This window comes from Paralichthys olivaceus, chromosome 15 (assembly GCF_024713975.1).
Source record: "Paralichthys olivaceus isolate ysfri-2021 chromosome 15, ASM2471397v2, whole genome shotgun sequence".
In the NCBI taxonomy this organism is placed as follows: domain Eukaryota; kingdom Metazoa; phylum Chordata; class Actinopteri; order Pleuronectiformes; family Paralichthyidae; genus Paralichthys; species Paralichthys olivaceus.
In genome coordinates, this window is record NC_091107.1 from 13,899,869 (window position 1) to 13,920,783 (window position 20,915).

At 41.1% G+C, this 20,915-nt stretch overlaps 2 protein-coding genes across 5 annotated transcripts in view; one reads left to right on the forward strand and one right to left on the reverse strand.

Moving 5' to 3' along the window:
- The first annotated feature begins 6,053 nt into the window (after positions 1 to 6,053).
- atf5a (activating transcription factor 5a) lies at positions 6,054 to 10,867 on the forward strand. Of its 2 annotated transcripts, none has more exons than XM_020085452.2 (4): positions 6,054 to 6,311; positions 7,122 to 7,376; positions 7,700 to 8,882; positions 8,977 to 10,867. In XM_020085452.2, the coding sequence occupies exons 2-4, from the start codon at positions 7,235 to 7,237 to the stop codon at positions 9,161 to 9,163; spliced, it is 1,512 nt and encodes a 503-aa protein (XP_019941011.1). In that variant the 5' UTR covers positions 6,054 to 6,311; positions 7,122 to 7,234; the 3' UTR covers positions 9,164 to 10,867. The 2 variants fall into 2 exon arrangements, with proteins under 2 accessions (XP_019941011.1, XP_069395981.1); XM_069539880.1 differs by having other exon boundaries at positions 6,055 to 6,311; positions 7,122 to 7,386.
- Positions 10,868 to 11,345: 478 nt separating this feature from the next.
- stk36 (serine/threonine kinase 36 (fused homolog, Drosophila)) overlaps positions 11,346 to 20,915 on the reverse strand; it is a 70,677-nt gene continuing 61,107 nt past the window's right edge. For 2 of the 3 annotated variants that reach the window (XM_069539878.1, XM_069539877.1), the window contains 20 exons: positions 19,162 to 20,284; positions 18,938 to 19,078; positions 18,778 to 18,855; positions 17,808 to 17,938; positions 17,471 to 17,720; positions 16,701 to 16,794; positions 16,397 to 16,584; positions 16,131 to 16,312; positions 15,937 to 16,042; positions 15,675 to 15,806; positions 15,414 to 15,590; positions 15,233 to 15,324; positions 15,058 to 15,121; positions 14,867 to 14,977; positions 14,069 to 14,143; positions 13,844 to 13,961; positions 13,614 to 13,740; positions 13,347 to 13,530; positions 12,233 to 13,141; positions 11,346 to 11,868 (listed from right to left, as the gene is read on the reverse strand). In XM_069539878.1, the coding sequence (XP_069395979.1) occupies positions 11,773 to 11,868; positions 12,233 to 13,141; positions 13,347 to 13,530; positions 13,614 to 13,740; positions 13,844 to 13,961; positions 14,069 to 14,143; positions 14,867 to 14,977; positions 15,058 to 15,121; positions 15,233 to 15,324; positions 15,414 to 15,590; positions 15,675 to 15,806; positions 15,937 to 16,042; positions 16,131 to 16,312; positions 16,397 to 16,584; positions 16,701 to 16,794; positions 17,471 to 17,720; positions 17,808 to 17,938; positions 18,778 to 18,855; positions 18,938 to 19,078; positions 19,162 to 19,245 (3,339 nt within the window). In that variant the 5' untranslated portion in view covers positions 19,246 to 20,284 and the 3' untranslated portion in view covers positions 11,346 to 11,772. The remainder of the gene's footprint in view (positions 11,869 to 12,232; positions 13,142 to 13,346; positions 13,531 to 13,613; positions 13,741 to 13,843; positions 13,962 to 14,068; positions 14,144 to 14,866; positions 14,978 to 15,057; positions 15,122 to 15,232; positions 15,325 to 15,413; positions 15,591 to 15,674; positions 15,807 to 15,936; positions 16,043 to 16,130; positions 16,313 to 16,396; positions 16,585 to 16,700; positions 16,795 to 17,470; positions 17,721 to 17,807; positions 17,939 to 18,777; positions 18,856 to 18,937; positions 19,079 to 19,161; positions 20,285 to 20,915) is intronic. The other variant, XM_069539879.1, reaches the window with a different exon arrangement.

The following is a 20,915-nucleotide window of genomic DNA, read 5'->3' on the forward strand; positions in this document are numbered from 1 at the left end:
TCTGATGTTTTGTTTATCTGACAAAAGACATTCACTTACAAACCAGCTCCTTCCTTAATTAGTGTTTCTCACTAACAAGTCATTAATTTTTTCCAGCTTTCTTTAAACAACCTAATAAGCTCCAGACATTCATGTTTAATGGAGAGCACACAAAAGGTGTTCGCTTCAAGACACTACAACTCGTCTATTTACACAATAGTCAGGTGGTTGAATTAGTCAATGATCTCATTAAGTCGTTAACTGTAGATGTTGTTGTAGAAGAACTGAAGCCATGTGTTCCTGGCTCAGTGTAATTCATTTGATGTCTTGCCATGAACTAGTCTATTTTAAAAAATGAGAATAAAAAATAAACATGTAGTGAAATTACATGCAACTTAACATGTATGATTCAACATCGAGAAATTTCACATGTGAAGGGGTGGGGGGGGCAAGTCATGGAGAAGATGTCTGGCACAAATTCTCCATAAACAATTTTTTTTAATATTAATTCCTGTATGAAAATATATTCACATGTTATTTCTTTACTCACGCCCCTGGTATAAAACTATGATAGAGATGTGCACGTGCAGACAGATAATAATTAGTCGAGCGGGGCTGTTAAATGAAGTTATCGCAGGGCTTGTCGAAACGTTTAACAGATGTAAGCTCTGAAACACACCTTTGCTCCTGACAGGTATCGATTAGACTCAGCACTGGAAATATTCACTTTAAAAATCCCTGGTTGCATAGTGTTCGTGATTCAAATGAGAATCTAATTCAGGTATTTAAAAACGTCAGAAGTATCTGCAGCTTCACTGACAGCGCTCAAAACATCTGCGTCTCTCTGACCTTGGGAGAGACGTTCACAATGTTATTATCAGTGTCTTTGAGTTGCCGGTGCGCCCATCTGAATAATAAACAGATCAACGTGAGCTCATTACCGTGGTGATGAGCATGTGTGACAGCCAGCCTTATTGTTGGTGAATTATTAATGAGCCAAGGGTGATCACTGTTAAACATGCAGACCGGCCTTTCCCTTAGGCCTCTGGAGCACGAGCTTGATGGTGCAGGCGCTGAATTAGTGAAGGTCTCTCATGGTTTTGTCAGTATTAATGGGGGGATATTAACCTCGTCTGAAAACAAGCTCAAGCGCTCTGATGAAATGGAGACGTCTCTCGGCTCAGAGGGCAAGTTCATAGTTAAATCACCTGTCAAATCCTTCGCTCCCTCACCCATCACAACATTTCACCACAGACGTTTGTAATTTATACGTTTTCATATCCACATGAAAGTTAAGAGTAATTTAGGAGATTAAAGAGAGGAAATCTCCTGGCCAACCCCAAACATGCCCACACGCACACATGCATACACACATGCACACATGCATCCACATGCAAACACACACACACACACACACATGGCAGATGAAAGCCTCCAAACAAATCTAAATGCATCTGAAACAGCAGAGAAAGTTCCGCTCCTAATGCGCACCGCTTTGAACAAACCATCTCCACTCTCTTTGAAGGAGAGTGTAAAATGACAGTCATTAATTCAGAATCGGGTACATGGCATACAGATTATTAAATTGTAATAGAAGAAACATGTTTTTTTGGGAGGGGAGAGTTTCGTGGCAAGAACAACAATATGTGAAAAATATCCGGAGGGGAGAAGCGCCAGCGTTGACCTAATGAAGCCAACAAAAATACAGATTGTAAAAACGACAGCTGCAGCCAACTGAGGGAGTGTAGAATACTTTTTATTTCATTGACTACCAGCAATGAAAGTGAAGTGCTCACCAGTTTCTCTGCAGATTGAAAATTGGGAATATCATACTGTGTGTAATCACTCTTATTAACATCCAGTTTTTGGATAGCAACATATTTTTCATCTAAATCTTAATGTGAATAAATCCGATAAAGATTGATTATTTTCCAGCTCGGTTTTTCAGTATTTCTTGTCTGCTTCTCGATCACTTTTGTGGTTTTGAGCTTTGCCCTCAGACACGTTGTTTTCTTGTGAGTTAAGTGAAGTAGGATTTAGATTGAGAGCTGTATCAGTGTAGAGCCAGTCTGAACGCAACCAACACCTACACAACTAAAATATTAGGTGACAATGAACAAATGAATGATGAGGAACACACATTGTATCTTTCTTTTGTACACTTAATCCAGCTGTTTTTACTTAATAGATGTATTAGATTTAATCATTTATGTATAATATGATTTAGGATTTAAAGTTCAATATGAAATAACAATGTAGTTACAGTCAAAATGACAATTGTATAAACCATGATAACTTTTTACTTGAGTGAAAGTGATAACTTTAAAAAAATAATCTTTAGGTATTAAAAGTAAAAGTACTCTGTAGTGGAGCCTCTGCCCTAATGCAAAAGCAGGAGGGGCCTAATGTTACCTGCCTCCTCTGATTTTATGGACCAATTAAACCCTAATCATTGCTTACTTTAAAAAATGTGAACATGTAACAGTGCATTGTAAAAATGTAGTGGAGCGGAAAGTACAGATAATTGCTGATACATGTGGTGGAGTAAAAGTGAAAAGTACCTGAAAATAACTCCACTCATGTAAAGTACAGATGCATACAATTTAAGTACAGTAATGAAGTAAAAGTACTTTGTGACATCCCACCACTGTATAAACTTTATAGGAGCGCTTGGCATGAATGAAGATGTGTAAATACTGAAAAGTGACAGACGTCAAACCTCTGGAGAGCAGCAGGACACAGCCTGAGTGCTTTGCAGCACTCAGGCTGTGTCCTGAGGAAGCATTTGGGACGTGTTCGCTAAAAAAAACACAAGAGGCACATGAAACACGATCAATAAATCTACCTCAAACTCTGATTCCTCTATCGCTAATGATGCTCTGTTTTTCTCAATTTATTTATGTAATTTTTTTTTCCAACATTAGTTTTATTAACACTCAATTTTCTATCTGCAGTGTCCCACAGTAAACTTTTACAGGATGACCTTTAGAATAAGCAATGATTTATGTGCCTTGAACGCCTTCATAAAAAAAAAAACTGTGACGACCCAAAATGAAGACGCAACAGACGCTTTCGTCCTTCATATCACAAACGTCTACTTCACCGTGAAGTCCTCCAGGAACGGTAAAATCAACATAACCATGTGACTGACTGATTCAGATCCGTCATGGCTTTGTGCAAATGACTTTGCCATTGTATAAACATTCATGAATAAAAGCCCTATATTATGCTTGTTACTTTCCAGAGGCTTGATTATCACTTTTCGTGCCAGAAACAAATGAGAATGAGCTGGAGCCTGAACACACAAACACGAAAACATCCACAGATGATCCCCTCCGAGCGGCTCCCATTCACAAGTTGTAAGTGAATTCCGTGTTTTCCTCATATGTTCAAAGAGGGGAAAAAGTTGAGGACAATAAATTCTGAGGGAGATGATGATGAAATGATGGTGTAACCCTCACTAACGTGCCATACGTGCGCTTGGCATGCAGCATTGACTTTTCTGACTTCTGGGCTCATACACAATATTCAGACAATACATTTGAGTTTATAATTTTGATGGGCAGCCTCCTGCTGCTGAAGAAACCTGATAATAAACACCTCAAATATAATTTTCATTCATTTCATTCAGCGATAAATAAGTTTGGATGTTTTGTTTGGAGTGAATTAAAGGGAGGATTTAAGGTGTTTTGACTTATTTTATAACTTTTTCTGAATGATGAAAAGGATATTGTACTTGATCCCAGAGACAACAGGGAAACGCTGCAGCACTGTGGTGAGCAGCACCTTGGACTTATTCTTATGATGCGCAAACAGGAAGCCCTCAGTGGACCAATTAACACAGGCAGAGAGAGCCGTCAGCGATTTCCTGGGAGACCCTTCGACTTCACCAGCTACTGCTGTTTCAATCTGGTCTCCATTATGACCACATTAATCCAGATTGCATCAGGTTGCCTTTCTACAAATTGCTCAAAACTCAACGATCACATGGTGGGCGATTTGCTGAACAGCTCCCCTGTAACAGAGCTGTCCCTTTAAATGACTCAGATTAACACAAACAACAGAACATTTCACTCAGATTCAATATAATCTACAAATACTGAGGTTCTGTAGATATTTAGAGGAAGTGCTTCACTAGACTAGAAACAACTCCTCCGCGGTCATTCTGGATAATGTCATTATGTGCAATCTATTCAAGTTAGATGTTTCCCGACTTTCACTCGATACAAAAACACACCGCCCAGCGGACAAGTCCATTAGAGGCTGCAGTGTCCCATCAACATGCAAATTCAGCAGAACTGGAAATAAGCCCATTAGTTTTGGCAAAATTATCATGTCACAGACGTGCAACTCAGCAAATGAGTCGGTGGAATGGTTGGACAGGGAGGGGTATGGAAACAGAAGAGAGGTGGAGGGAAAACAGCAAGTAGAGATAGAGAGAGAGGGAGAGAGGGAGGGAGGGAGGGAGAGAGGGAGAGGGAGAGAGAGAGGGAGAGAGAGATGCAAATCCCATGGCAACAGCTACCAGAAAACAAGTCTAAAATAGGGGGCAGTGTCCGCTATTACTATAGCAACAGTAGAGTAGCACATTCACTCAGCTCCGGGATTTGCTGAAAGGAGAAAAACAAAGCTTTATTCCTCACATAATTGTTATTGACAGTCTTTACCAATAAATGAATGTGTCTCACTAACTTAGCCACGAAAAAAAAGAAAAGATTATCGGATAAGAGAGAATGATTTAACTTCAATTGATTTAAATTCAAGGGCATCAACTCAGTGTCATTTTATCAAATAAAGTCTTAGTGAAGTTACGAGCTGACAACTACTGAGTGGAAATGGCAAAAAAAAAATCTAAAATATTTTGACATAATTATATCCTAATAAATGGAATTGACAAATAATACGACTAGACTGTATTTCTATGATGACAACATATTTTCAATCAACACACAAATGCAAATCAAAAGTGAGAACATAATTCAGGGCATTTACACCTATTTACCTGTTTTACTGTTTTACAGAGGCTTTTATTTAAAATACTTAATGACCACATGTTATGTTGAACAGAAATAAACCAGCTGTTAAATTCTAAAGAGCCGCAGCACTGAGCTCCACGCCCGGTTTGTTTACCTCAAACATGTGCACACTCTGCACTGCAGGAAAAAAAAACCCACAGCGATGCTCTGCCTGCCTGGCCTGGCATCCACCAATAACAATTCACATCTAACAGAATCCAACCAATGGCCGCACGGCAGCCTCAGCACGCGCAGCCAATCGGCTTTGAGCGTGGACCACTGATGCAACGGAGATGCAACGGAGCAGAACAACAAAGTGCGCTGTGAATCAAATAGTCCCCCTCCAAAACAACACCAGGCCTCCGTACTATAAAGTACAGAATCTGAATTCTACTGGTTCGTGTTGGAGGGTCGTTTTCACGTAAATCCAAACTCTCTGTGCAGGTTGTGGACGTTAGTTCGAGGGTGTGAGTCTGATCCTGATCTGTAACAAACGCATCTGCCCTCCATCCCGTCTCCCTTGGCAACAAAGGACCACAAGGGGAAAAGATTACAAAGTGTAACGCGTTACAGTAATCGGGGTACTTTTGAGATTACCACGGATAGACTTCCATTTTATGCACTCGCAACTTGTCTTGTTTACACTTTCCACTTTGAAATCGAACTATTCAATTGATTCATTCATATCAGAAAGTATCATTAAATCTAAATCTATAATATTTCACCAAACTATAGTGCGAGACTCCGCAATAATCTACTTCCTCTATATCATAATTTTATAATTAATGTCACATTTGTTTAATTTATATTAAATGCCTTTGATGTTTCCTTTTATCCAGCGTGAGCAAAGTGGACAGAAATCTCCGCTTTGTGTCAACATTTGAACAGTGATTCAATGGATGACCACTCATGATAAAACGAGTCATTAACGTCCAGACTTTAGTTCAGAGACAAACAGGAGGAGGCAGCTCTCTAACTTTGGTGGCGGAGCAGCAGCAGCAGCAGTGAGCAGGTGGTGGGACGTCCTTCAGCGAGAGTGGGCGGAGGGATCTGGTGTTGTCCTGGTGACGCAGTGGGTTGCTAGGTGTGAGTGAAGTGATGCTTCCTCACTATGAAGCTGCTGCTCAGTTTACTGCTCGAACACAACAAAGCAGCAACTCTACGTTTCCAGGATAATTCCGAGCTGAACAACAACAACAACAACCACGACAGCAGCAATGGCTTTTTGAATTCGTGAAGCTGTGGAACCCGAGATAAAACCGTGCTTTGCTTTAGCAACGCACCCCCAAGTGCTCTACATTTTCCTGCCAGAATGGAGTAAGTTATCGCTGTTTGTTTGTGTCTGTGTGGAGGAGTTTGTTTTTTGGCTGGTTTCTCTACTTCTATTTTGAATTCATTGAATTTGTCTGAAAAGTTTGTTGTTGTTCCTTCCAGTGTTGTTTACTTTGTTAACAGTGTGTTTTAGGGTCAAAGTCTCTTCTAACGTCTAATTATAAGAGAGTTGTGTTATAAGTGACGTTATGATGGATGATGATGGCGTCACATTTCTGTCACTCTCAGTTTCCTGTCCTCTCTCATAGAAATCACTTTGTTGACCTTTTAAAGAGCTTAAGTGATCAAACTGGTGTAATTCATTTAAAAGGAACATGTAATTGGAAGCAGCTGATCTGCATTGATCCGATTTAAGGATCAGGGTGTGTCTCACTTAGAGATGTGCTGTGTATCCACTGTGACTCTGGAGCCTCTCATCAACAGTTGGGCCCCTGACAGCGTCACGAGGTCCCATGTGTTTTAAGTGCATTTTACTTTGGGGATGTTCAAAGTCCCAGAGGACACAGCTCTCGCCTCTGAATTCCTGACTGCTATTTCTGACTGTTTGTTGACTGTTTTATATTTTTTTATCTTCTTTTATTTTAAATAATTGATCCCAGCTATAAATGTGCATATTTAGGATTGCTCAAAAGACCATCATCCTTCTACATAGTCTTCATTTTCCATCACAACAGGCTGAATCATGTGGATGAAGTCACCGACACCTACAGGAGTGATTTTCCTGATTCCATCAAGTCGACTGAATAAGTTGGATCTGTTATTTGTCTCTGATCGCTGTCTCCATTTGTCCTCTAGGTTTCATTATGCTCATCCAGCCCTGCTCTCTGTGGCCCATCTGTCAGACCCCGCTTGCTCTCAGCACATGCTCGGACTTGGACTTGGCCTGAATCGCGGCACCAGCAGACAGAATGATGGCAACATCAGCTCCTGTTTGGAAGGCTCTTCGTGTCTGCCCGGCAGACCCCCTCGCTCTCTCTCACCCACAGGCTAGCCACAGCCAATCACAGGGGTGCAGGGGGGAGGTGTCAGAGGAGAGTCAGCACTTAATTGGTGAGTTGCAGTGAGTACGCTTTTTTATATTTTTCCCCATTTCAGGTGGGCTCGGCACTGCAGCACATACGTCCTTCTCGAACAGTAGGTAAAAACTAGCTTCGTCTTATTTAGGCGACCGATATATTCTAACTTTATTCACAAATAAATCTTCTGTGCATGAACTATTGTCGATTAGATTTTGCTTTTAGGAAACAACGACATGCGCTGTTGGATGACTTATATTTATTTTTTTTAAATTTTTTTATGAGCACTTTTTTGCTGTAATATTTTTCTCCACCCGACAGCTTGTAACGACTAAACTTTTCCGCCCTCCTCAATAGGTGATGGTCTCACTGACTGGATGACGGAAGAAGTGGATTTCTCCTCGTACCTCCCAAACCCCCCTTCCCCTCCCTCCTCCACCAATGCCTCCCTTCCCCCCTCACCCCTTCAGAATGATATCCAGGTGCCCTCTGACTTGGAGGTCATGACCTCCCTGCTGCAGGAGGAACTCGCTCAACTAGAGGACTACTTCCTGTCCGAGCCAGTGCCCGAAAAGGGGCCGAGGCTGGGGAAATGTGACAGGGGTCCTTTGCCGGCGGGTCCTCAGCCGTACAATCAGCTGCCGTATGCATCATACTCGACATCCAACCAATCGGAATCCAGCCCACTTCTTGTTACCCTGGCAACGGGAGAACTGGACCTGCTGAGTATCTGTGGCGGGCCCATTGGGCGATCCAAAATTCCAAGACACGCCCCGTACAGCTGCAGTCGCCCCAGTGGGTGTGGTAGGAAAAGAGTCCCTGATGGTGTGAGGTTCGGTGAAGGTTATGATAACAGTTTGTTGAGTTCTAAAGGAAGTAACTCAGGTAACTCAGCGGTGAACCTGTCAGGTAATTATGGCTGTGGAGAAGACGAGCAGCTGGTAGGAAAGAACTATTGCTTGGGTAGTGCAGTTGAAGTCAGACGATGTGCCGTTCTAGCCAAAGAAGAGAACTGCTGTTTCAGTCAAGATGTTATTGGTGGTGCGAAAGTTGTTGGTGGAGGTTTTGGCTTTGGCGGATCTCTTGATGTCCCACACAAGAAAGAGGATTTGTTGATGTACAGTATGAGGGAGGTCAGCGGAGTGGCTGGTAACAGCGAGGTGCTGAACAGTATCAAGAGTAGTGTGGAGGTGACAAAAGCTACTGTCTGTTGGAAAACTGAGAGCAGCGAAGGCTGTTATCTTCCAGCACCACCACAGCCCGAGGCCTATCCTAGCTTCTTAGGCAGTGTCAATGAACAGGTCAAGTCAGAGAGTCTACAGTTAAGGCAACATGATTTACACTGTAATTTCCTTGAGGATCAGGCCCCAGAGTGTCTTTTAATGGCCAGGGAGAGTCTGAACTTGGAGTCCTCAGGGCACAGACCAGCATGTAGGCTAAAGGAAGACCACTGTGATGCCGAATACGACGTGGACACTCCGGGTGAAGGCGGGGAACGCAAACAGAAGAAGAGAGATCAGAACAAAACTGCCGCTCACAGGTGAGCGGTCATAATTTCTATTTGAAGAAACATAACTTCAGACCCAATTTTAAACGCAAAAATCTCAATTTAATCTTTCTTCTCCTGAACGCAGGTATCGCCAGCGAAAGAGGGCGGAGCTCGATACTCTGGAGGAACAGCTGCACGGCCTCGAAGGGAGGAACCGGGAGCTCCGGGACAAGGCAGAGTCCGTAGAACGTGAAATCCAGTACGTCAAAGACCTGCTGATTGAAGTTTACAAGGCCCGTAGCCAAAGGCTGAAGCAGGACACAACGGTGTAACACCGAGCTCGAGCAAGTCCACTTAAAGAGGGAGTAACAGGGAAAATGTGGAGCTTATCTGAATGTTTCAAATGTTGTTTTACGACGGTGAGAGGGTAAAATGCATGCTTCGCTAATGTGAGTTATTTTTTACATTTTAAATTAACACTGTCCAATGCTTCCACTGCTTTCGCACTCCAATCACTCGAGCCTGCACTGTGGCATTGAAATGCTTCAAAACGACAATCATTTTTAATAGCTCTCGCACTGAGTGAATCTACAAATTATTTCTGAATAATTACTGTTATTCATTATGCAGGTTTAATATTTTTGATAGCCTTAAATTGGAATTGATGTCAGCAGTAGCAATTAGTAATTTATTTTCTATTTTAAACTTTTATTTGCATTTACTGTGGCGCCCTTTTCAGTAGCAGAACTAGTCGAATATGTTGTTGGTACCAACTGCATCATTTAATTTTCATTTTTCAAACCAAATATTTTTCTAGAATAATTTCCAGCCACCTTTGAATAATTTTGAAAGTTAGAAATGTATTGAGGGAATTGGTGACAGATGAGGAAAGTAACTTTTTGTCCAAAAATTTATATTATTGTTATTTGTTTGTGCACAATTTTATTAACTTAAGATCTAATGTAGCCCTAAATATTATTTTGTTGATTGGATTTGTATATTTTGAGCATGTGAAGGTCAAGCGTATAAATTTGTTGGAAATGTTACTTTGCTATGTCTACATTTGTTTTATTTTTGTGATGTTTGCATTACATGTAATCACCTTTTTCCAACGGTGGTTGCAAATATTTTCTTAAAATACAAATTCTGTCACCAAAGGAAAACTAATTTAATATTTTATTGTCTTAAAGGTGGAAACATATCGTTTTGTGGCAATTTGTGATTTTTTTCTCTAGCACATTGCAAATTGTACAATCTGTCTTGCAGCTCAGGATATGCACCCTATTATCCTACACCCTTACAGATATCAGTAGATAATTGGAGATTACAGACTTGTGAAATAGCTCTTCTGTTCTTCATTTTACACCGGAAAGATTTGAACAACACAGGTTTTCCCAGTGGAAAGAGAGGGTTTTCCACATGTACAATATTGTAAGTAGTGACAGTAACTACCAATCTTTCTCTGCATGTTTTTCTCTCTGGAATAGAAAATGTAGGATTTCAGAAATATGTTTCTCTAAACTGCTTGTTAAGGCAATAAGTTTTCTAGGCCTCTGGCTGATCTGCACTAATTTGTAATGACTTTTGTATAATCAGGGAGTGGAGTGTTTAAACCTTTTCTTTGTAGAAACTTAAAGAAAATCTCATTAGACTGTTTGGTGAAGCTTTTGCAGTGTTGGCTTTGGTGTGAAAGGATACTGTCTAAATTATTTTCCAGCTCTTTTCTCATTACGTGCTTCAAAAAACTAACCACTTTTGTTTCTGTTAAACATAATTATTTTTTCTACATATATTTAAAACATTGATTCATCTTGTTTGTTTGGTTTTGGACAAAAACTGGTGTCACACTGTTTTTCCTCCTCCCCACCCTGCGGTGTACTATCAACTGTGAATGTGAAAACCAAATACACGTGTAGCCTGATGACAGCATATCTAAAAGCACATTATAGGGATTTGTAAAGTTATTTCATAATTTATCCATATTTACTTTGTGTCGTCAACTTTTCTCCATTTCAAAATAAAATGTCAAACTCAGACCGCTGTTGTTTTTTCTGCGCTTTTCTCCCCGAAAACAAAAAACAAAGATTGTTGCCAGCGATAGTAATGAGGAGCGACCTCAATGAGAATTAAAACTTTTGTCTTCAAAGATTTTACAAAATCTTTTTTTTCCTCCGGTAAAAGTTCAGACCTCCGGAGCCCGACGGACACCCACTCCTGTCCGACCCGAGCCCGCGGGCCTGGACCCGGACACATCCCACACACTCACCGAGAGGAACCAACACATCTGATCCATCTTCACTGAAAACTGATTTCTTTTAGCCCGCGCTGCAAAATGAGAAAGAATTTCAGATGGACTTCACTGATTCAAACATCCGACCAAAATTTAAATTGGTGTTTTAAGCGCAGATTCCCTGACAGTTAAAATCAAGTCATTTCTATGAATTTGGTCTCCTAGTGCATAACTAACACAGATGAGGACAATTGCAGTCAAAATGTATTAAAACTTGACTAAAATGAATATTGAAACCTGTTTATTGCTCTGGCAAAAAATAAAGGAGAGATCTTTAAATTTGCTGTCAACATTGCATGTTTGTGAGTTTTATTTTAAATTGAAATTCAGAAATATTCCTCTCTTATTAAACAGAACATCTACCATCATTTCTGTGTAACAACTCCATTTATGAAATTGGACCCATTGTTGTCATGAAATTAAACTTCAGATTACAGTAATACAAAGTTCAGTTTTTATTTGCACCTTTTAACTCAAACTTAATGTTTTTTTTAAATAAAATAAGACACACTAAAGAAAAAAAACAGAAGAAATGATCATCTGTCTTCCACATCACTTTGAGACAGGAGGAAGTGGCAGGCTGCTGTAAAGTAAGAAGTGAGAGTTTTTTTTTTTACCACCCTGCCATCACTGGTCATGAAGCAGACTCACTCACAGCTGTCCAATGAGCTGCTGATAGTCACACTGTGCAGGAGCATGCTGGGAAGCCTGCAGAAGTTTGTCACTGGCGTTGAGGGATATCAGGACCTTCAAATAAACACAAGAGAAAAGTCACTATTGGAATTTAAAGTGCACACACATACACAGAAGTGTGAGCGATTGAGACAAGATATTTCATTAACCCAAGGAAGAAGCTTTGTAAAATAGAAAGGTATGGACTCTAGGCAGTAGTTGTGATTATTTAAAAGAGGTAATAGCTGAAGTTATTCAAATGAAAAGGTGTGAATCTTCTTGTGATATATTCTTTAAGCTCATGTGTTGAACTTTCTGTAAGAAAACATGTAATAATTACATAAAGAACTAATTTCTGAACACATTTTCAAACCAGGAACAGATTCAGGTGAGATTGCGATTCTGTCTATACTCTGTTCTCATCTGTTCATTTCATTACCTGACGGATTGCGTCCTGCTTGCTGTAAAGGCACAGAGTTGCTATGGCAGCTCGTTTTACTGCATTATGGGAATCCGTGCATGCAGCTCTCAGAAGTAAGCTGGACACGTCCTCCAACAACAAGGACACAGCAGCGTCACAATTTAGCAGGTTTCCCAGGGCCACGCAACAGTGGCGACGTGTGAGGGCGTCAGGGTCAGCGATAAGGGACGCCAGCAGGGCCGCCGTCCTCTTGGCTTCCTCCAGCCAACTTCCACCCTCCTCATCGTCCATTTCCTGTTCCGCTGTAGCCAGATCTCCTGCTGGCTCACTGTCTGAACGTTTGAGTTTGTTTTGTTTCTTCCCTTTGCTCCACCCTGTAGCGTCCCTGCCCATTTTAAACCCTGCACTTGCTGCAATATATCCCAACCAGTTGCCAACTGCCCTGCAAGCCATTCGCCGTACAGGCAAGCACGAATCATTAAGACAGCTTATCATGCTTTTGAAAATGTCAGGCGGCAGGGTAGGAGGCCTGAACGGATCCAGATTGCCCAAAAGTCTGCACGTGGCGACCCTGATGCGGTCATAAGGGTGAGCCAGAGCCTGTTGCAGCACCGAGGGGTCCAGGTGAAGCTGAAGGCTGGCAGGCCGAGCTGAACAATGGGCTACTTGGTACAACAGAGTTAAGAGCTCCACTGCAGAGTCCCACAGCTCATCCGGCTGCAACAAGTCAAGGAGCAGAGAGCTGGCAGTTCTGATTAGCAGAGTCTGGTGTTTGGAAGCAGTGAGCCGTCCGTCCCCGGGTGGCAAGAACAGACCACAGGCAGCTTTTCTGAGGCGGGAAACAGAGCGCTCGGGGTCACAGAGGAGCAAACGGCTCAGCAGGGAGAGAGGCAGCTCCAACAGCAGAGGAGGAAGAGTTTGAATAACCTGCCAAAGCATGAAAAAAAAAAAAAATCCTGACAAGTTGTCACATCAAACAGCCGACAACAAACAAGACAATCCTCTCACAAAAGTACAGAGGCATTAAGATGTACAGTAGTGTGTGTCAAATGTGAGCAAGAGTTGTGCTGTGTTGCATCAGAGAATCAGTTTGTCAGCTAGGTCTTTATTAGAAAAATGGGAAGGCTCGAACCTGCGCGAGGCTTTCAACAATACCACAACTGTCATACAACTGGAGTATGGTGGACATAGTGTGTGAAGGCAGGTCCAGGGCAAATGGAAAACACAGCAAGCGGCAGCTTAATGCGGACATGCTGTCGTGACTCAGATCCACTTCAAATCTCCTGGGACTGCAATCATCAGCAAACAAATGAAGACTGTAGGGTATAACAGGGGTTACTGTTAGCTCCAAGTGTAGTAGCTGTAACATTTACATGAAACAGTAGATTCATTAAGTTACCAGTCAGTGCCCAGCAGTTGACCGAGAGTGTACACGCATTTCGATCCGCTCTCAGAAAACAAAGCGATGCATGAATATGGATCCTTGATGAAGACGAAGAAGGCAGTAGACAGAAAGGAAAACATCCCTGAGGTAAAGAGAAAACAACAACAAATTGTAATGTATGTAACCATCTTTATGTGCAGTCTGTGTTTCTAATAGGCTGGGCCTCATGTGAGGAATATATTTACCATTTGCCGAACAGAAGTCTGTATCTGCTGTTGTCTTTGCGAGTGAAGTTCCAATTTTTTTCCACAAATCCAGAAACACAACTGGATCTAAACTTGACGATCCAGAGTCATTTTCATGCTGTTAAAAAAAAATTAAATATCAAAAGCACAGAGGAAAATATTGAAGGTCTTCTTCTGGGATTCATCGCGGCAATTTTTTGTATTACATTGCAGGTATTGTCTGACCTCAGACAGTGTGTGTAGGAGTAAAGACAGGAGGCCGTCACAAAGCCCCCAGCCGGAGGGAAGAGAACACAGCGGCTGACGAGACAAGAGGAGAGGGTGGCACTTCAAACAGAGGAGGATCACTTTAAACTTTGCATTAAAAACTTTCAAAGTATATAAATGAATCACTCATCACTGATTCATACAGTGTTGGAGGAAGTGCTCAAACATTTTACAAGACTGACAAATATGTACTCAAGAAAAAGCAACATTACCATATAACTTTTCTACTTGATTAAAGGTTCTTCTAGTACTTGCTTTTAAATATACTAAAAGTATTAGAAGTACCTCCCTAGTGTGGCCTATCCGCTAATGCAACAGTCTACTACATCATCAACTCTGTATATTTTGTTTAATACAAGAATAATACAGACTCTGACATATTAAAAACAAATGTTGCTGCTGATGCAAAACATTTATATTAATTAATGGCGGAATCTTAGCAGCCGCAGGTCTCTTTCTAAATCCACTTCAGGTGTTTCTTCTTCACCAGTGATGCTGCTGTTGCTGGAGGCGGGGTCTAATTGTCACTGCAACAAATCCCCTCTATGCTATTTATTACTCTTAAAAACAAATAAAACAATATGAGCATGTAACACAGCATATTGTGAAAATGCAGTTGAGTCCGGATGATTGCTGATATACAGTATGTGGTGGACTAAAACAGTCCCTGAAATCAAATCTTCCCAAGTACAGACAAATGAAAATGTACTTAAGCACTGTAAATGTAGATGTACTTTGTTGCATCCCAACACTGACCTCATATGAGTCCGAAAGCAGGTTTTGCAGCAGGGAGGTTAGATTGTTCACATCAGCTTTGACATCAACTGTATGTTGTGTAAAAAGACACAAGACAGACGCAGCCAAAGGCTAAAGAAGAGAAGCACAAACAGTTATATCAGACAACTGGGCAGAGTCATAGTATATAATGTGTGAACATGGGTACTTACGGACAAAGGAGAGAAGTCTGGTTGACTTAGAATTGCGAGAAAGGGCTTGGTGAACTCTTCCAGTCTAAAGTAAGAGAACAGTTGATGAGCTGCATTAGATGAAGGACTGTGATGTATGAAACACACAGAATTCAACACATGAACAGAATCAGCTTCAGTGAAGACAAAAACAAACCTGTCTTCTTCTTCTATCCAGTCGGGATGTTTATCCCAGTAGATCACGAGGACTGTGATAATTTCTCCCAGTGCTGACACACTCCACGGTCGCTAAGCAGGAAAGACACATACAAAAAAGCTCAGGAATATTCAGACTGATGCCTGACAATGCATTAATGAGTAAGTGATATGTATCTAACCTTGACATAGTCTGAGTTTTCTACAGTACCATGGACCACGTCAAAGAGGACATGGGGTAGTCCAAGTTCCTGGCCAATGTGTTTGGACTTCTTAAGGTCAGGGGTCAGTAGCAGGTTGCGCAAGACCTTCAGCGGTTGGTGAATCTGCCATGCTTCCTCAACAGAGCCACCTGTTAACTGACCAAACAACAAAAGAGAAGAGTCTACATCTAAAATCATCCCTGAGTTACTGTCGATTTATTTAAAATTGTACCCAATTACCTGAAATTTAAAAACCAGAATCTTGGCTTTAATTTGAGGTATAACGCTGTTGTAGTTAAACTGCTCTCTCTGCTGCTTGCTCTCATCTGATTCTCGGGCCAGTTTTTCCCAGTACTCCTCACTGTCAACATTCTGAAAGGACGAGACAAGGCAGCAACCAGTTTCTTTATCACAAGGGTACAGTTGCTAGTGCAAGAGAATAAAAGACACACTAAATACGAAATGTCTTTATATCACCAGAAAGAAAACTGACAACACTGACCTGCAGATTATGACTGGTCTGTTTGTTGTCATTGCGTTTTCTCAGCAGTCGTGGTCTGACCTCCACAGACAGAAATTCCTTTTCGTAGTCTATGCTGATCTGACCCCTGCAGAGGTGATACCCATAACCGTGAACACACACCTCAGCCTGCACTGGTTGTATATTGTGTCTTTATTCCTAACTTCCATAAATACCTGGGTTTTGATCTCACAGAAGCTTGTGACTTTGGGTTGAGGACTTTATTGGCAGCTCTGGATTCAGCTCTGACAGAGTGACCAGAGGTAACAGAACCATAACTGGGGAGGGGCTTGGCTCTGGGGAGCTTTGCTGCTTGCGTGGAGTCGACCCTTTCATTTCCCACTCCATCCTTTGTAACCTGGTAATGCACACAACAGTTCAAAGCTCCACCATGAATTTCAATGGGACTAATTCAATGAATAAAAATGAACTGGCTTCTTACTTTAGCTATATCACAATCTACTGGTTTCTGTCTGCCACTGTTGTCCCTCTGCTCCCGGGCATTTCGCAGTAATCTACTCTGTCCAGAAGTCGGCACCGTCTTCGCTGCCACTTGCTGAAGTTTAAGCGCCATCGTGTCAGGGCTGGGTGTGACAGTCAGGGGTCTGTAAACATTTGTGTCCACCAACACTGTACCAACACATCAAAATGGGGATAAAACAGACATTAGAATTATCTGAAAAGTAGATCAGCATGATGCATTTTTGGAAAATTCTTTATTTCTTTATTACAGCTTAAAGCATCACCTAGAACACCATCAGCGACAAAGGGATGGTGCAGGAGATCTGGCCATGACAACCGCTTCTCAGGGTCTTTGGTCAACAAACCTTTCAGAAAACTCTGCAAGGAAAATATTAGATAAGTCAATGTATACTGTCTCATCAAAAGATAAATAAATACTGTCCCCCTTAAACAGGTCTATAACTGAAGATACTGGGGCCATGTTCTCAGTGTAGTCACTTTCAGACGTGCTATGAATTCCAAATAATCTCATGACATTATCCGCAGGGGCTGGGTGTGAGAATACAAATGTCAGAGTTAAAGGCTCAAGAACATTCTCAACAGAAAAAAACAACAAAAAAAGAGTATGAATATCTCAGGAATAAAAGTGTGGCCATACACGACCAATTAAGATTTCAAGAGAGCTTTTGGCGATAAGAGTCAATGCCTGTATTGATGTGGTGTAAAGAAAAACATGTGATCTCTGCAGCTGAATAGTATGTTACATTCTGCCTCTGCCGGCTGCTCCACCCCCCTCACCTGAAAGCTCCAGAGATTTCTGTGTTGTTGTGAACCCATCTGAGTCTGTTGCATTGCTCATGTAAGAAAGGTAAACTCTGGAGAAAATAGTTTGTGTCTGACTACTATGGGGACATCCTGTACTCTGTTCTGATAAGATTTTATGTTTACATTGTTAAACCAGTTTGACCATTTGGAAACCATATTTTCGTGCAGTGAAGCTGTTGGATTTGATCCATACATGATACAACATTGCTCAAATGTAGCGTTACTCTACCGTGCAGGTCTCGCTCATCGTGTCCGGCCATTTTACTTGATCTCTCACAATAAGTTGGACCAGGTGGAAGATGGAGTTGGTGTAGAATGGTGGCGTGCCTGTGTGGAGCTCGTAGAGGATGCAGCCTAAAGACCAGAGATCAGACGTGTGGTCATATGGCTTTTCCTCCACCAGCTCAGGAGACATGTACAGTGGCGTTCCCTTGATAGAAGTCAGCACCAAGGTGGAGGTGCTCATGGACCTGGCAAACCTACAAGAAGATTGCATCACATATTGTTATCCTGGTGGAAAGATTTAATACAGCTACCTTCAAAAATAATCAATGTACTGTACCTACCCAAAGTCACACAGTTTCACCACCCCACCTTTCCCCAGGAGTATGTTTTGTGGTTTCATGTCACGATGAAGAATGCGATGGGAGTGTAAATAATACAGGGCAGACACCAGCTGGCAGGCGATCTCACGCACCTGAGAAGGAAGGACGGAGGAGCGACAGGTGAACATGTGAAAACTATGTCCAGTAATATTAATCATAATACTTTTTATTTTTAAACTTTTGACAATGCTCAGACACTTTATATAGATAAAAAAAAAAAAAAAACAGCTGATAAATGTGAATAACTGATAATATTAAGATATGAGATGAACGTCATAATCAAACACTGAAAGCAGTTCTTAAAAGGTGGGGTTTGAGTGTTTTTAAGGTGGAGAGTTCAGTAGTTTGATTTGTTAAAATTTTAAAGATACTGAAACTATTTCACAAGCTTTTCTCTCATCACGCCTGAATTAGTGCAACAGCTCTTTCACATGTACAGTACAGAACTCAGCTGTCAGGCTTTTTGGAACACATAGCACTGGTTTAACCTTTACACTGGCTTCTAGTACGTTTTAGAATTTATTTTAAGTTTTTCTTAATAACATATCTGGCACTTATTTCTCTGTATAGCAGATCTGTCACCTCATATAACCCTGCTTGGACTTCGAGATCCTCTGGCCTTTTGAACTGCTCCAGATTCTCGGCTGAAGACTAAGGGGGACTGAGCTTTTGAAATAAAAGCTTTGGAACACGATGGAATAGAGCAGTCAGTCATTTCCTTAGAATCAAAGCTAAAAATGCATTTTTATTATACCATTCCCTGATTTGAACTAATTCTAGTTTTTACTGATGTATTGGGTTGTAATGTATTTTTACATGTGGGTTTTTTTATTCGTGGATCACTTCGTAACTTTGTTTTGATAAATGATATGTAAATAAAGATATTATATATTATTTGAGAGGCTAATGTTCAGTGACAGTGAATGAATACCTGGTTTTCCGGTAAGTTCCCATCATCCTCAAGAATCTGGAACAACTGGCCCTCTGCGTACTCAGTCACAACCACAACCTGAGGGTTTCAGTCACAGGATTATAAAGATTGTGAGACAATAAGAATCTGTGTGCGTTTTAAAACTCGACACTTCTCACACCTCAGTGTCAGTCTCGAAGCTGTCATAGAGCCGGACGATGTTTGGATGCTGCAGATCTCTCATGATCTCGATCTCTCTCTTCAGGCTTCGCAGCTCCTTCTCAGATCGGCCCACCTTCGGCATGAACTTCAGAGCCACCACCTGACGGAAACACCCGGTTCAGACAGAGTGAACCAGCAGTCAATCAGCTGTGAACCCTGAACCCAAACAGACCCTGCACTCACCTGACCCGTGTATTTCTTCCTCCCTCTGTACACTCGACCAAACGAGCCCTCACCCACCAGCTCCAGGACGTGGTACGAGTTCATGGCGACGAATTCTACACATTCAACTCTTGAACTGTTAGCATCGTCCGTGTTCTTATAAGATCCTCAAAAACTTTGAAGTGACGACAGCTGCTGATAGTTTAGCTCACTGCCTGTGCGCTACCGTTAATCTTAATAAATGAAATAACCGCTGCAGAGCAAGTCGAAGCTGCCTCCTCACAAAACTCACACAGAACACTGTTCAGAGTTTCACTTGCCACAGGGATGTAGTCAGCATTTGTATGTGTAGAAGTTCAATCACTTTTTTTAAAAGAGAAACTTCTATTTTTAACTATTTATTTACAACTAAAAAGTCAATCGGAACGGGCTTTTCTGTGGACAGACCCACAACAAGGGTCCTTAGCCCTAGCAACCGCTGCTGCTTCCCTGGCAACTGAAAACAAAGCATGCAGCTGATCGTGTTCAGCGTCAATAACATACTTTGTTCAAGAAACCTGGAAACTAGATAGAAACATTCATTAATGTAATAATTCATATAAGTGTCTACCCATGTCCCACCCCTTCACTTAGCTTCGTGGAAATCTGCTGTTTTTGTGATTTTTTATTTTTTTACGAACAAACTCAAAAATAACCAACAAACTGGTGGAGCTGGTGAAAACATAACCTCCTTAGCGGACGTAAAAAGTAATGAAAGTGCATTCATTTATAATGAAATTCACTTGAAACAACACTGCAAATAATCACAATGTCCAACTGAGTAGTGAAAGGCTGGACCACAGTTGTCCAAGAATATTTATGGATTTTTCTATTGATGGAAATAATATGCAAATAGGATAATTTTGACCATCATTTGATGCAAACATGACCCCAAAATAAAAAAAAGTTTGACCACATGTGTACAGCATGCTCTTCAGCTGTTACTGGTATTGTTATAAAATGTTGTAGACATGTTGTAGATGTCCTCTCTCTGATCGAGTGACTCCTCTTGACGTTCATCTTCTTCCTCTTAGTGGTAGAAGGTGTTCTGCTGTTTGGAGGAACTGACTCATGACGCTTATGGAACTTGTTGATATCTGTTGATCTAAAAAGACAAAAACAAACAATGCATATGTGAACATGATCAGTCACAGAGTAAATCAACAGATCAGTTAACACGCATGTGTTATTAAGAAATATTGTTATTTTCACTCTGTTATCAGCTAAGTTTGATTTTGATATTATTGTAGGTGAGTGGGTCCATTTGTCCAAGACTTTAGTGTGAAATGTTGCATTGTTTTATTGGTAAATAAAAAAATTGAGTAAGATACTGATTTTAATGACTCGCTGACCTTTAGGCTACAGCACCACCGTCAGGTCAAAACATCCCTTTGGGACATAACATGTCAAGGACACTTTCAAATAAGATTTACAATTGATATTCGTGGATACTAGAGAATTAAGCTTAATGTTAATCTAACTTTCACTCTGCTGATATTTTTTGTTTTTGTGGCCATAACGTCATCAAATCTACTGTTTGCTGCTGTGAGAATCAACCCATCCTCTCTGGACTTAACATGAGCTCTACTCTAGTGCCACCAAATGGCCAAACTTTAAGTTCAACTGCAACAATGAGTAAAGTCAGTGTATCACTCTTTCTCCATACAATATTGTTGTGTTATACCAACCACTACAGCATATATGAGCCAATGTTTGGGGCTTATATTTGTTCTTTA

What these genes read in the sequence shown, in the direction of transcription:
- atf5a (XM_020085452.2), top strand. Translation starts at nt 7,235, where the DNA reads ATGATGGCAACATCAGCTCCTGTTTGGAAGGCTCTTCGTGTCTGCCCG. An exon ending in GGAGAGTCAGCACTTAATTG is followed by an intron (nt 7,377 to 7,699) that starts GTGAGTTGCAGT and finishes CCTCCTCAATAG; the next exon opens with GTGATGGTCTCACTGACTGG. An exon ending in AACAAAACTGCCGCTCACAG is followed by an intron (nt 8,883 to 8,976) that starts GTGAGCGGTCAT and finishes TCCTGAACGCAG; the next exon opens with GTATCGCCAGCGAAAGAGGG.